This window comes from Cydia amplana, chromosome 5, assembly GCF_948474715.1.
Source record: "Cydia amplana chromosome 5, ilCydAmpl1.1, whole genome shotgun sequence".
Lineage (NCBI taxonomy): Eukaryota > Metazoa > Arthropoda > Insecta > Lepidoptera > Tortricidae > Cydia > Cydia amplana.
Genome location: NC_086073.1, coordinates 16,337,597 through 16,349,670, shown reverse-complemented (window position 1 = coordinate 16,349,670; position 12,074 = coordinate 16,337,597). Strand labels below are relative to the sequence as shown.

Here is a 12,074-nt window from a genome sequence, read left to right as displayed (position 1 = left end):
GCGTTTAAACATTTTTTTATGTTAATAATATTAACTAGCCAAATTAAAGGCAAAGAATTCTTATTAGAAAACAATCATGACAATACTTACCATTGTATTACAACGTTGTCTTGCAACGAACAAATCACATAGGTACTTAATGTTTCATCTCATACTACAATTTTTATTGAATTCTTGTGAAATTGCTATGAAACCAATGATTCTACTATTAAATTAGCATTATTTTAAATTACTAAGCACTGTAAAGAAGATAGTAAATAATCAACAATCGGTTGACAAGTCAACGTCAATGCCACACTTCAACCCGATACCTACCACAGAAATAGCTACCTACTTGAATAAAAAGTTTGTTCATTCAAAATTAAAGTAAAGTATTAATACAAACTACCAACCTAAAGATAACTAATTTCAGCAAACTCGACAGACTACGCATTACTGTTTACTGGCTGGTAAGATATGATGCTATTAAGCACAAAAAGAAAATAAGTTGTTTTGACGTAGATTGTCTTGTAAATCGGTGTCGATAACTTCCGCACACAATGCGCACACAATTCCAAGATCATCAATATTAGTTCCCAGGAACTAGCTGAAATGATTTTAATTTATGGCGAAACTGGACGAAGTGGGCGGCGAGCCATAGCTTTACAGGCAGCGATTTCCAGATCGTAGGGTACGTTTACAAACTTATACCAAACTCAATGTCGGCTATTATTGACAGCAGTTAAAAGTTATCAGTTGTGATGTCATGCCAGTAAGGCAAAGTAGCGATACATTGCGTGCTGTACGGATATGATGGTCGTTCTTGTCTACGTGACAGCGTGATAAAACGGTGTCCGTCACTTTCTTTCCCACGGTGTTAAACAGTGACAGTTATTTTATCACGTGGATAAAGATGGATAAAGCTATCCATAATAGGCTGGCTGAATTATTTTGTATGGGAAAAAAAATAATAGTTAACGAGTTTTTTTCTTGCAATATCGGTTCATAGCACGAACGCCTACGTCTGGTTAAAATTTGAGGTAATATTAAAAATACACGCTGTATACATCGCTTTATTTAGCAGTCTAGTTCCGTGCAATTAATAAGTAGATACAACATATACAAAAAAGTCAGTTATTCCGTCTTACTCACACACAGGTTGCGAAATAAACGCGTGAAAGAGAACACACGATCGGTGGTTCCTCGCGAATTAATTAGTCTCAAAAAATTAAGAAAATATTTATGATGGAAGTTTTTACTTAGCCAAAACAGCTGTTTTTAGTTGAATGGCAGAGGGTAATCAGTCAGTCAATTTTTTGTATGGTAACTGCTAAATTATATGTAAATAATTTCAGAGTTTTTAACATGCAATTAAATAATCATAACATAGTAACGTTTGCTAATATGACAAAAGTCAAGGTCTTTTACCAAATAACAAACTCTAATTTAGTTTCAGTTCGCACTTGGACAAGTTTTTTTTTTAACAAGGCAGTCCAGGGAACCGAATGTTACTGGCGCAGTCGTTGGGATGTAGACATAACTCATATTCCCCATAAGGTACCATTCCAAACTCGACTTAACGCCGACCGCAACTACAGCCATATAGTTTAAGCCCGCAGTCGAATTTGAAATGGAACCTTTATGCAACTCATGAAGTCTTTTCACAGATAAGACTAAGGGATCATCCATTAATTACGTCACACGAATTTCTAGGTTTTTTTACCCCTCCCCCCCTCCTTGTCATACTTGGTCACATTTTGCAAACGTGGGGTTCCCCTGGTGTGACGTCACATTTTAGGCAATTTTGTTTTCAACGAAATCGACAATATTAACTCTGCATTATTTTTTTAATAAAAAATATTTTTGATATATAAATATTAGTAATTTTATAACACAACGAAAGTTACATCCAAAATCTCATTATTTAACTGTACAGCGAATAAAATAGTAGTTTATGTGACTGTACATAATGAAGGGCATTAAACACGAGTGTGGGTTTAAGAAACGAACGAAGTGAGTTTCTTAAAAGGATCACACGAGTGTTTTAATGCCTAATTATGTACAGTTACATACACTACTTTATCTACCCACATATCATAAGCCGTCATGATGCATTCAGGAGCCGCATATTATGACCGGCATCGCGGTGTTGTTCAGGGCCACTAACAACAATTATTAGTAAAATAAAACAGAAAACAAATGCGAAAATGAAGAAATTGATTTAGAACAATAATGATTATTTACTTACAGTTTGGATGGTGCAATTATTATAATTCACTTGCCCTGCTCGGACAGAAGTATGTTTCTTTGTATTGTTTCCTTGACTTAGCTGGTAATAAGTCATTTATAACGTTAGTTGCTTTGTCACGGATATCAGGAGGCGTCGCCGAAATATCTATATCATCTTGATCACTCATTTTATGGTTTAAATTCAACAAATTGAACAATTTTATGCAACAAAACAAATTTTAACCTGTAATGGCAGTATTGAAAAGTTTTCTGGCAGCTGTCATAGTTTTTTTTTTAATTCAGAGACAAACTAGAGTCTGCCCCAACTATCATATCGTTCGATATCTTACTTACGTGCGACATTTGTCAAATTTGTTTGAAAATTAACAATTCATTTCGAACTAAACGTCATCTCGACTGATATTAGAATAGAGGTCAAATCAAATTTCTTTGTTTTTCAAAGATGTTCGAAATTTGAATGCATAATATTATCGAAATCGATGTTATTATTTAGCAATAATAACATTGATACAGATAAGAAATTTGTTCTAACAAAACAGTATATTTTTATGGTGGTCATAATGTGTGGTTCTTGGACGCATCATGGAGGGTTTATGATATTTGGGTAGATAAAAATATAAATTAATTTTCGGTTACTGATGAAGTTAAAGTGACATCACAATGTTTGTGACTCCCCCCTCCCCCATGTCACAACATATCACATTTTCTTGACCCCCTCCCTCCCCCTAAACGTGTGACGTAATTAATGGATGACCCCTAATAAGTTGTTTTAAATTATTAAAATGTTTGATATTTGAAAGTAATAATGACAATATTTACTTCTTATTAAACTGACGACAATTCATACAGCCAAATTTACCAATCACTACAAGGCTTACTTTATATTAGTAACGATGACAATATTTGACTGACCTATGATGGTTCTTATCTCTTTGCAATAAGGTTTACGAACCATCAGTAAACAGATTAGACGATGGTACAGGCCAACAGAATGTATAAGCAACAGCGGGCGACAGTTCCAGTAGGGCAATTCACTGCATGTCATATGCTGCGATTATGGATCAAAATAAGTCTGGACTCATTAAAATACTAGTATAAATAATATGTAATATTATTGGAAAAGATACCTACCACAGAATGTACAAAGTTATTTGTATTTATGTAAATATGCAACTAACAGCGGGCGATATCCTCAGTGGGGCAATTCACAGAGTACACCGACCGATGCATAAATGCATAGTTACTTATTATAAATGGTGTTTGGTACATCGTTTGCCAAATTAAAACGGCAGATAGGTTGTTTTAAGAAAAACATGCGTAGGGGTGGAAAAAACGTGGATTTTTTATTACTTGACGAACAATGTACCAAACATTATATTATTGATACTACAAACCTGAGATAATTGTCATGCTGGTCCTCGAACACTGTCAGCAATAATTTGCTTCCATGCCTTGTATGTTGATAAGTACTGTCAATATTACTGACGTCAACACATTTAGTGATAAATATTGTCATTACTGTTTGCACATACAGTCTACATCTGTGGGAGGAACTCGATGGGTGTGGCGAACTTGAAGTCATCGGGGAAGAGTTTGGCAGCGAACGGGTACATGAGCTTATAGGACTGCCGGATGGTGACGTCTGCCACGCCGGCGATGTCGCCGATCTCCTTCTGACTGCGTTTGTCTTCTGATGCCTGTAACAATAAAATATAGGTATTTGAGAAATGTGAAATATTATAACATAGCTGGTGTGGACTGTGGATCTTATATGAGAATTTTACATCAGTTCTTATAAATTTACCTATAAACCTCGGAAAAGAAGCATTAATGACACTTTCAATTTTAAAATATTTTTTTAAACAACTTGGGAACAAATAAAATTATTTTATGAAGACGCGGGTTCGATTACCGGCTTGGTGTATTTGGTTTTGGTCACATTTTCTTCAGTGTATGATATCTATTTCAGTTTATAATTAATTTTAAAATTAAATTGAATTGAATGTTACTAGCCTTAGTAGGACTAACCCCAGTTTAAATTCGATTATGTTTCAAATTTTAAGGAGTTCTTATGTAATTGGTGGTAGTGGTAGTTTTTTAACAAGTCCATAATTTTTAAATTAATAATTATTAATTAGTTTAATTTTTAAGCAGTCCCAAATTGTGGTCTAAATTAAATATGTTGGCCTTCTTTTCAATTTTCTATTCAATAACTCAGAATAGCATCAGTTAGCATTCGCACGGCAGATTTTTCAACGCGCGTTAAAAAAGCGCTTGAATCTGTCCGCACTCTAAATTCGATTTAACGACCAAGGCTTAAAGTCGAAAATCCAACAACGCTTGATAAAAAGCACCACCGCTGTCGTGTGAATAGATACACATGTATCCATTTGTGTCATTCAAACGCTTTTTTAACGAATGGGGGCTGAGTTAGATAGCACCAGGTAACTAGTTCAACTACAAATGCTAATAGATAAAAAGGTATTAACCTAAAACTTATTCGCATGTTTCCCTAATTGCTACCTTAATGAGTTTAACGCTCTTTTGATAACACAAGTACTAAGAATAACAAGTTAAATGTAAAACTATCATTCACCCGAATACCAATTAAAAAATACTTTACTTGTTGATAAAGAAGTTTCCAATTTACATATGTACAGTCGCCATCAGATATATCAGAGCGGCCAGGGTGCTCAAAAGTGTCTGAACACGCACTCTAATGCCTTGACAATATAGCATTCAGATATTTGAGAGTGCCTCAGCCACTCCGATATATCTGATGGCGACTGTACAATTGTACATCTTTATATCAATATGCTATGCTTTAAAACATACATAAGTAGTCCATCAAGTATATAAATGTTGTCAATATATTATTTTCTTATCATACACTCGACATTTATCTTTAGCACGCACTTACCTGGGAAGCCATATAAATAGCAGCAGCGGCCACTGAAATAGGACTTCGTCCAGACACAATATCCAGCTCTCCAGCCTTCCTCGCAATATGCGTGGCGGCCCTTTGCACAGAGTTCGGGAGCCCCAAGTTTGAACAGAACCGAGACATGAAGTCTGCTGTAGTGATGAGATCCACCGAGGTCTCGAGAGCTTTGAGGATGAGTTTGAAACACCGGCCAATCTCTTTCTTGCTGATTTTGCTGACGGCACAGATCTCTTTGAATGTACGGGGCACGCCCTCCTGGCGGCAGGCGATGTATAAGCAAGCTGATGCAATAGCGTCGTTTGCTCGGCCTTTTAAGTTTTTGCCATCGTGTACCTGGAAGGACACAATGAAATTTTATTTAAATCTTTGAATAAACATCAAACATTCAATTATTATGTTTTTGTGCATCATAATTGAAACTCATAGTTGGCAATCTTACTTGTCTTCTCTTAACTCCAATTTAATTATTTTATAACACAATTGGCATGCATATTCATCTTGTATTTGAATTTCAATTTAAATAAATTACACACTAAATCTGCAGTTTTTTTCCTTAACCTTAACTTGAACGGTCCAGATTTAAAAAAAAATAGATCAAGCCTCATTAACTCCTTTTAGTCCAAAAATTCTGCATAAGAAAAACACAAAAAGATGATTGGTGATAATTTTTGTCATAATATAAAGTTGCCCTATAAAGGGTTATGCAGTATTTTTACGACTACAAGTTGGCAATGAGGCTTGAATTGAGGATTTCTTATAATCTGCAAAAGGTTCATAACTGGGTTAAAGATACATGATGAATGTCATTTACAAGGCATAGCTTCAGTAAGTCGGGGCATAGCTTATGTAAGAACATGTTTACATACCTGTTTAAACAAATTGTTAGCCCTGTCCACAATTGTTTTGGGAAGATTAATGCGGTCAGCCATTGTGTTGATCTCTCTGAACGCATTAATCAGTGCTCTGTCTGTACTGCTAATATTGCGTCTGTTCTGATACTTTGATACACCGAAACTGTCAAATGAAGCATCGCCACGGCCAGGGCCGATGATTGTGGAAAGGTCTCCACCTGAGAGGAGGGGGTTCTCGGGCCCACCGACACGAGAGGGGTCTACTCCCGACTTCTCGTTGCTGAATGTACGCCATTCTGAACCCACGTCAATTACTCTGTGAATTAAAGAGTTTTCTTATCAACAAATAGATAAGTGTGTTCTGACTGTGAAAATTTTGCTACAAAACTTGTCTATCGAAAGTTCTTGACTGACCATAAAGAAATATACATACTTTGTAACCACAAATATTATAAGCACTTAACTGAAATATTCATGCAGTCATTAAATTCGCATTAATTGTAATCGAACTCGCCGTACAATTAGCTTCTGAACTGAATACATTTGTAAAAATGAACTTGTACGGTTTCGAAACTTTAGAAACTTAGCTTTGGAAAGCTAAGTGAATTTCGTAACATTGCCAAATATCCAGAATAACGTTACCTGTCTCCCACGACAAGGCCGCATTCCGAGCAGATCATGTCACCTGCCCGGTAATCCTCGATAAGCGGCGCGTCGGGGTGAGCATAGCACACCACCTTATTTGCCTCAATTCTAAAACCACAAAGGAAAGTTCATCATCAGTAATTACAAAACGTACCATCAGGTAACTTTACCGTGCCTTTGTGTATGAGGCTACCATTACCACAAATAACTTACGTAGAATCTTAACCAACATTATTAAAATTCAGTCATACAGTATTATAAACAAATTACTTCTGTACGACGGTAACAGGAATAAAAATAAATGAGAAAAACAGACCTTGACGTGCTCGCCATGATTGTCAAGTAGTGTCTATAGACAATGTGTGTATTTTTTAAAACGTTTTGTGCGTCCATAGAGATCAGAAAGTTCAAACGTGCAGTATTTTGCCATTCATAACTTATACCGCCAAATTTTATTAATCTTATTATTCATCAATGGCCACTGCATACTATTATTATGATGCAATAAATCATGCATATTCTGATATTAATTACGATTAAATTTAGGTTTAAATCTGAATATTTTTTTTTTAATTCGTCACCGACAGGATAGATGTCACTATCGTATACAAGAAATAAATAAAGCGCTATTCAAAATAAAGTGGATAACAAAGTGATACATTAAGCTTAACTGCTGAAGACAAGATTTAACTAGATTTAACTTTAACAATACATTAGAAATATGTAATAAGATGTAATTGGCAGAACTAGGAGTATTCTGCGTCAGTAACTACAAAAAAGTAGAAACGCCAAACGAAACGAACGTCAACGATATGACAGCGTGAAGTAAAACGCAATTAAAACTATCGCTTACGACTATATTTAGTTATATTTTACCCTTAAATCGTGTTTAAATATAATTTAGATATTCCTAATTATTTTTTAATTTTCAATTTCGTGGTATTAAGTTGTGTCCCATTCATGAATTGATAAAACCGAGCTTTACAGTCTCTATCCTGCTGCAGTTTTTTACAAGTTCCTTTATTAAACATGGAGCGAACTCTGAAAAAAACTGTGTCGTTGCGTCAAATGAAATTGTTGTTGGAGTTTTTAGACAAGAATAGAAATCTGGCGCTCGGCCGATTGAGATCCAAGGAAGGGCGCGCGTTGTCTAAAAAATTATGGGCCGAGTGCGCGGACATTTTAAATGTTGAAAACGTCGGATCTTCATTTAGAAATGGCAGAGAATGGGCTAAGGTAAATTAGAATAAACTGTGCCATATGCCATATTGCTTACTTTAACAGAAACATGTATTTTCTTTTGTTTTATAATAATAGTTGTTATAAAATTGTTTATAAGCCCGTTTCTAAACTTGTAAGTTTTACTTACGTAAGTAGGTACACAGCTATACTAGAGAATGAGAGATGAATATCGTTATCTCATTCTAACAAATAGCTTTGTCCCTACTTACGTAAGTAAAACTTACAAGTGTAGAAACGGGCTAAGTAGGTACAGTTACACTAATTTTTCAAATGAAAAAGTTTTTTAAACACTTGCAGAAAAATTACGTGATGTCTATATTGTTTATGGTAAATAAACTTTTTTTTTTTCAGTTCTATACAGACTACAAAGCCCGGCTAAACAACAAAGTAAGAGCAATGAGAAATAATGAAACCACAGCAGCAACGGGAGCAGAAATAGAACTCACTTCACTGGAAACCAGGCTTTGCAATATCCTCGGGTACAATATCAAGGATCTGCTTATGGCGAAAGCAAACCCTTTAAGCTTAACCCGAGAAGCAAAGAAAGAATCAAAAATTAAAACGAAGAGAGTAAAACTAAAAAGAAGAAGGAGTAGTAAGTAATTATTACAATATTATACAGTCACGATAGGCCTATCACATAACAACTTATAGTGCAAATAGAAATTCTGTGCCCTTGCAATAAAAGTTAAAATTGTAATACAATGGACTTCTGGTTCCTGGTATAGTTTAGCTCTCTTGAATATTTGATTTTTATTAGTGTAAAATATCTCAAGTGAGTTTTATTAAGTACCTATATTCGTTTTGAACTTTAAATTAAACTGGGCCCATAACCTAATTTTTTTAATTTTTAATTTTATTTTAGGACATGGAAAACCAACAGCACTACTTATATCCAGAAATTACAATAGAATCACAGAGCCAATTATAGGTTCTCACTTATAGAAATACAATAAATTGTAAATGTTTTTGCCCAACGAATGAACCAAATGTTCCCAATTTCTATAGAAATCAATCAGACTAGAATGTTACTGAAGTAATTTCGATACAAAAACATCACCTAATAGCTAGTTTGAAAAATTGTAACACATCTTTTGTCAAAGTCATCCAGGACAGTCCACTCAACTTTTTTTTTCTTTTTCTTTCAGGCTCATCAGACAGTTCAATAAATTCTGCAAAAGAAACTCTAGAAAGAATAGAAGAATCCCGCATAGAAGTAGACAGGCTTAAGGCCGACGGTCTCTTCAAGATAGCGGAGAGTCTAGCACAGATGGCGGAGGCTCAGAACAGGGTAGCAGCGAGTATGGAGAACCTGGGGGCGGGGGTGTGGCAGCTCTTGCAGAGGTTTGGTCCCGCTCCGGGGCCACAGGATGGGAAGATATGGGGTAATTTACCCTTATACATTTTTGTTTTTTCTTAATGCCCATTATGCTCTTTACCATAATCGAGCTATAGATTACATTACAGCAGATAAATGATAATCATGGTAGCGCCTTTAGGTCTATTCATGTCTCCCATTTTAGCAATTTTCAACCCCCTACCCTCACCCCTCTGGTGATATTCGTGGAAATAAATTTGATACTGAGCTTGATTAGTCAGTTATACCTACATACTATACATAGGCGCTTTAGGTACATTCCGTACATTGATACATAAATCTTTTTCAGTATCAGTAGTATACTTGGTCAACCAGATCTTGACAGTAGATAAAGGCGGCAAATTTGATAAAAGGAGGCGCGAAGGGATATCGTCCCATAGAAAATTTGAATTTCGCGCCTTTTTTTACTAACAAGATTTGGTTGACCAGCTATAGGTATCATTATTTTTGTGGCCCTAGTGAATAAGGGTACAAGTCTCGGGTAGCGCAGTTGTAAAAGTGCGTAAGTTCCACGTAACACATATGTATGCCCTTTTAGACCTAAGCTACCCTAGCCCTTTTTTCACTAGGGCCACAGATTTAACGTCAGTTTCTTCGCAACCTTACACGCGGAATAAAATGCATACAAAACTTCACTAGATGGCGCTGGTATGGCCCCAACTCAGATATTTTAAATGAAGCTCTATTGGCATCATATTAAACACGTTTTTTTTTTATTATTTATTTATCACAAAGTACACAACAATTTTTAACAATTTATATTCCTCGCCAAACTGCGATTGCAGTTTGTTGGCGAGATCGCGCTCATTTTTAAGTTTTAAATATAAATATTATGCTATGCACTAATGCACTAAATACTAAACTTAACTTAAATACATACTATCCAAAAAGCGAACATGCATGGCGATTATGATGACGTGTTAGAGTCTGTGCGGAAAAAGAAGAGTCGTGGAATGTATGGGGCCCAATACATTCCACGACTCTTCTCTTTCCGCACAGACTCTAGAATTTGCACATCCTGAGTACGTGCCGTGCGCCGCAGTGGGGCCAGTGGGCGTTAAAAATATCAAACTCCCTGCTGATGTTTATAATAGAGCAATATTCATCTTTAACTAATAATGTCCTGACATTTATCGTGACTTAACATTACCAGTTTTGAATTAATTATTTACGTATGTAATCAATTACCATATACATTAAACGTTTTGTTTATATAATAATAATTTATTGCAGAGGACAAAGTTCAAGAGCACAATATCCTGCAATGAAGATGGCACCATTATTATCAAGGACATATTTTTGTATTATTTATGACCACAGACAAGAAAAAGTTTTCTTTTTTTCTGTGACCTGGACATTACATGAACATACCTACTACATTTTTAAGCATACCCAAAGGCTTAAAGTCAAAGTTATCTAGGACTTTCTCGCAATATGTGAGTGACATTATTTTTTAAGTAGTTAGTACACCTATGAGTTCATGACGTATGTTATTTTGACAAGGTTGTATAAAATGTATAATATCCTAGTCATGTTCGGTGATGATGATGATACATATTATTATCGAATGAAGTACATGAATAATTTTACGGGAATTTGTAAATTATACTTGCTTTTTTTTTAAGTCAACTGTGTTATACCTTTTATTGAAAATTGTCGCGAAAATAGACCTTGAATGGTTGCAATAAGACTTAATGTCTCCATACATTTTATCTTGTTTTACTCACCACATAAAGTGAGGGGTCACTGAAAGGGGTACCGACGTAAAGTGATCATTGATAACAGATATCAAACTAACCCTTGTGTACACATGTTAATAGTTAACTGTATTATTAGTACTTAAGTATGTTAACTAATAAAATCAAATATTTTATAAGAAATGTTTGAATTATTTTACCGCATGCGGAATAATCACATGATTTGAATTTCTTAGCAGCTAAAGGCGCGGCTTTGAAAACTTTCATTATTTTACTTTTTTCCACATCTACTTTGTGTCCAAATATTTCGGAACACATCCTTAGTTTTATGGGAGCTAAGATATGTTACGATATATTTGGCCACTTTGCCTGTCACTATCTATTTGATGCTGACTATACTAATTAAAAATATAAATGTCACGCAGGCGTAACAACAGACCTGACGGTCTAGCATGAGTTGCGTTATCGCGCGCGACTTTTCATACATCAAGCGCGACTTCAAGTATGGACTCGCGCGAGAGAACGCAACTTAGAGCTCATTTAGACGGTGCGAAAACTCGCATGCGAGTTTCATTACATTGCGTCATTTGATCGGTCGGCTGAATCGATGTAACCTCAATGGTCCGCAATGTAACTAAAATCGTATACGAGTTCGCGCGCCATCTATAAAAAATGTAAATTAGCCCTTTATGCTAGACCGCCTGATGTGACGTGACGTGACCATAGACCTAAAAACACTCTATGGGCGTGACATCAGTGCAGTAAGCTTTTTTATTTATTCGTATGAGGGCCAAGGTCCGTCAGCTGTGATCATGAGACATGACAACACGCATAGAGATGACAGCGGTGATCGATTTCAGTAATCAACATTGACCTCCTTGCTCCATTCATCGTTTTATTCGCCGCCCGATTAGTTAAGCAAGCTCTTAACTAATTCGTTTGTGCTAAACCGAAATCCACCTTAATTTAAACGTGTGAGGGTTTTATTTTGAGTGAACGTACATATTTGTCTGCGTTGTTTGTAAAGTAACGAGTGTCGTTTGTTTTACTGTTTTTCGATAGATGGCGCTGTCAAGACTATCAAGTAT

General features: G+C 35.6%; 2 protein-coding genes across 4 annotated transcripts; one reads left to right on the top strand and one right to left on the bottom strand.

Moving 5' to 3' along the window:
* Nucleotides 1–3,625: 3,625 nt before the first annotated feature.
* Nucleotides 3,626–7,034, bottom strand: LOC134648515 (transcription initiation factor IIB). 2 transcript variants are annotated; one of them, XM_063503036.1, is made up of 5 exons: nt 6,986–7,034; nt 6,667–6,777; nt 6,040–6,340; nt 5,150–5,506; nt 3,626–3,926 (listed from the first exon to the last, which is right to left on the bottom strand). In XM_063503036.1, the coding sequence occupies exons 1-5, from the start codon at nt 7,000–7,002 to the stop codon at nt 3,765–3,767; spliced, it is 948 nt and encodes a 315-aa protein (XP_063359106.1). In that variant the 5' UTR covers nt 7,003–7,034; the 3' UTR covers nt 3,626–3,764. The 2 variants fall into 2 exon arrangements, with proteins under 2 accessions (XP_063359106.1, XP_063359107.1); XM_063503037.1 differs by having other exon boundaries at nt 3,628–3,926; nt 6,883–7,001.
* Nucleotides 7,035–7,461: 427 nt separating this feature from the next.
* On the top strand, nt 7,462–10,580 carry LOC134648514 (uncharacterized). Of its 2 annotated transcripts, none has more exons than XM_063503035.1 (4): nt 7,462–7,905; nt 8,263–8,503; nt 9,060–9,296; nt 10,523–10,580. In XM_063503035.1, the coding sequence occupies exons 1-4, from the start codon at nt 7,699–7,701 to the stop codon at nt 10,555–10,557; spliced, it is 720 nt and encodes a 239-aa protein (XP_063359105.1). In that variant the 5' UTR covers nt 7,462–7,698; the 3' UTR covers nt 10,558–10,580. The 2 variants fall into 2 exon arrangements, with proteins under 2 accessions (XP_063359105.1, XP_063359104.1); XM_063503034.1 differs by having other exon boundaries at nt 7,472–7,905; nt 8,263–8,506.
* Nucleotides 10,581–12,074: the final 1,494 nt, after the last annotated feature.

Bases quoted from the DNA above. Each gene is read 5' to 3' on its own strand.
- LOC134648515 (XM_063503036.1), bottom strand. The intron at 6,341-6,666 runs GTAACGTTATTC...TTTAATTCACAG, and splicing joins GGCCTTGTCGTGGGAGACAG to AGTAATTGACGTGGGTTCAG. The intron at 3,927-5,149 runs GTAAGTGCGTGC...TTATTGTTACAG, and splicing joins CTATTTATATGGCTTCCCAG to GCATCAGAAGACAAACGCAG.
- LOC134648514 (XM_063503034.1), top strand. From the start codon at position 7,699: ATGGAGCGAACTCTGAAAAAAACTGTGTCGTTGCGTCAAATGAAATTG. The intron at 7,906-8,262 runs GTAAATTAGAAT...TTTTTTTTTCAG, and splicing joins ATGGCAGAGAATGGGCTAAG to TTCTATACAGACTACAAAGC. The intron at 9,297-10,522 runs GTAATTTACCCT...AATTTATTGCAG, and splicing joins ACAGGATGGGAAGATATGGG to AGGACAAAGTTCAAGAGCAC.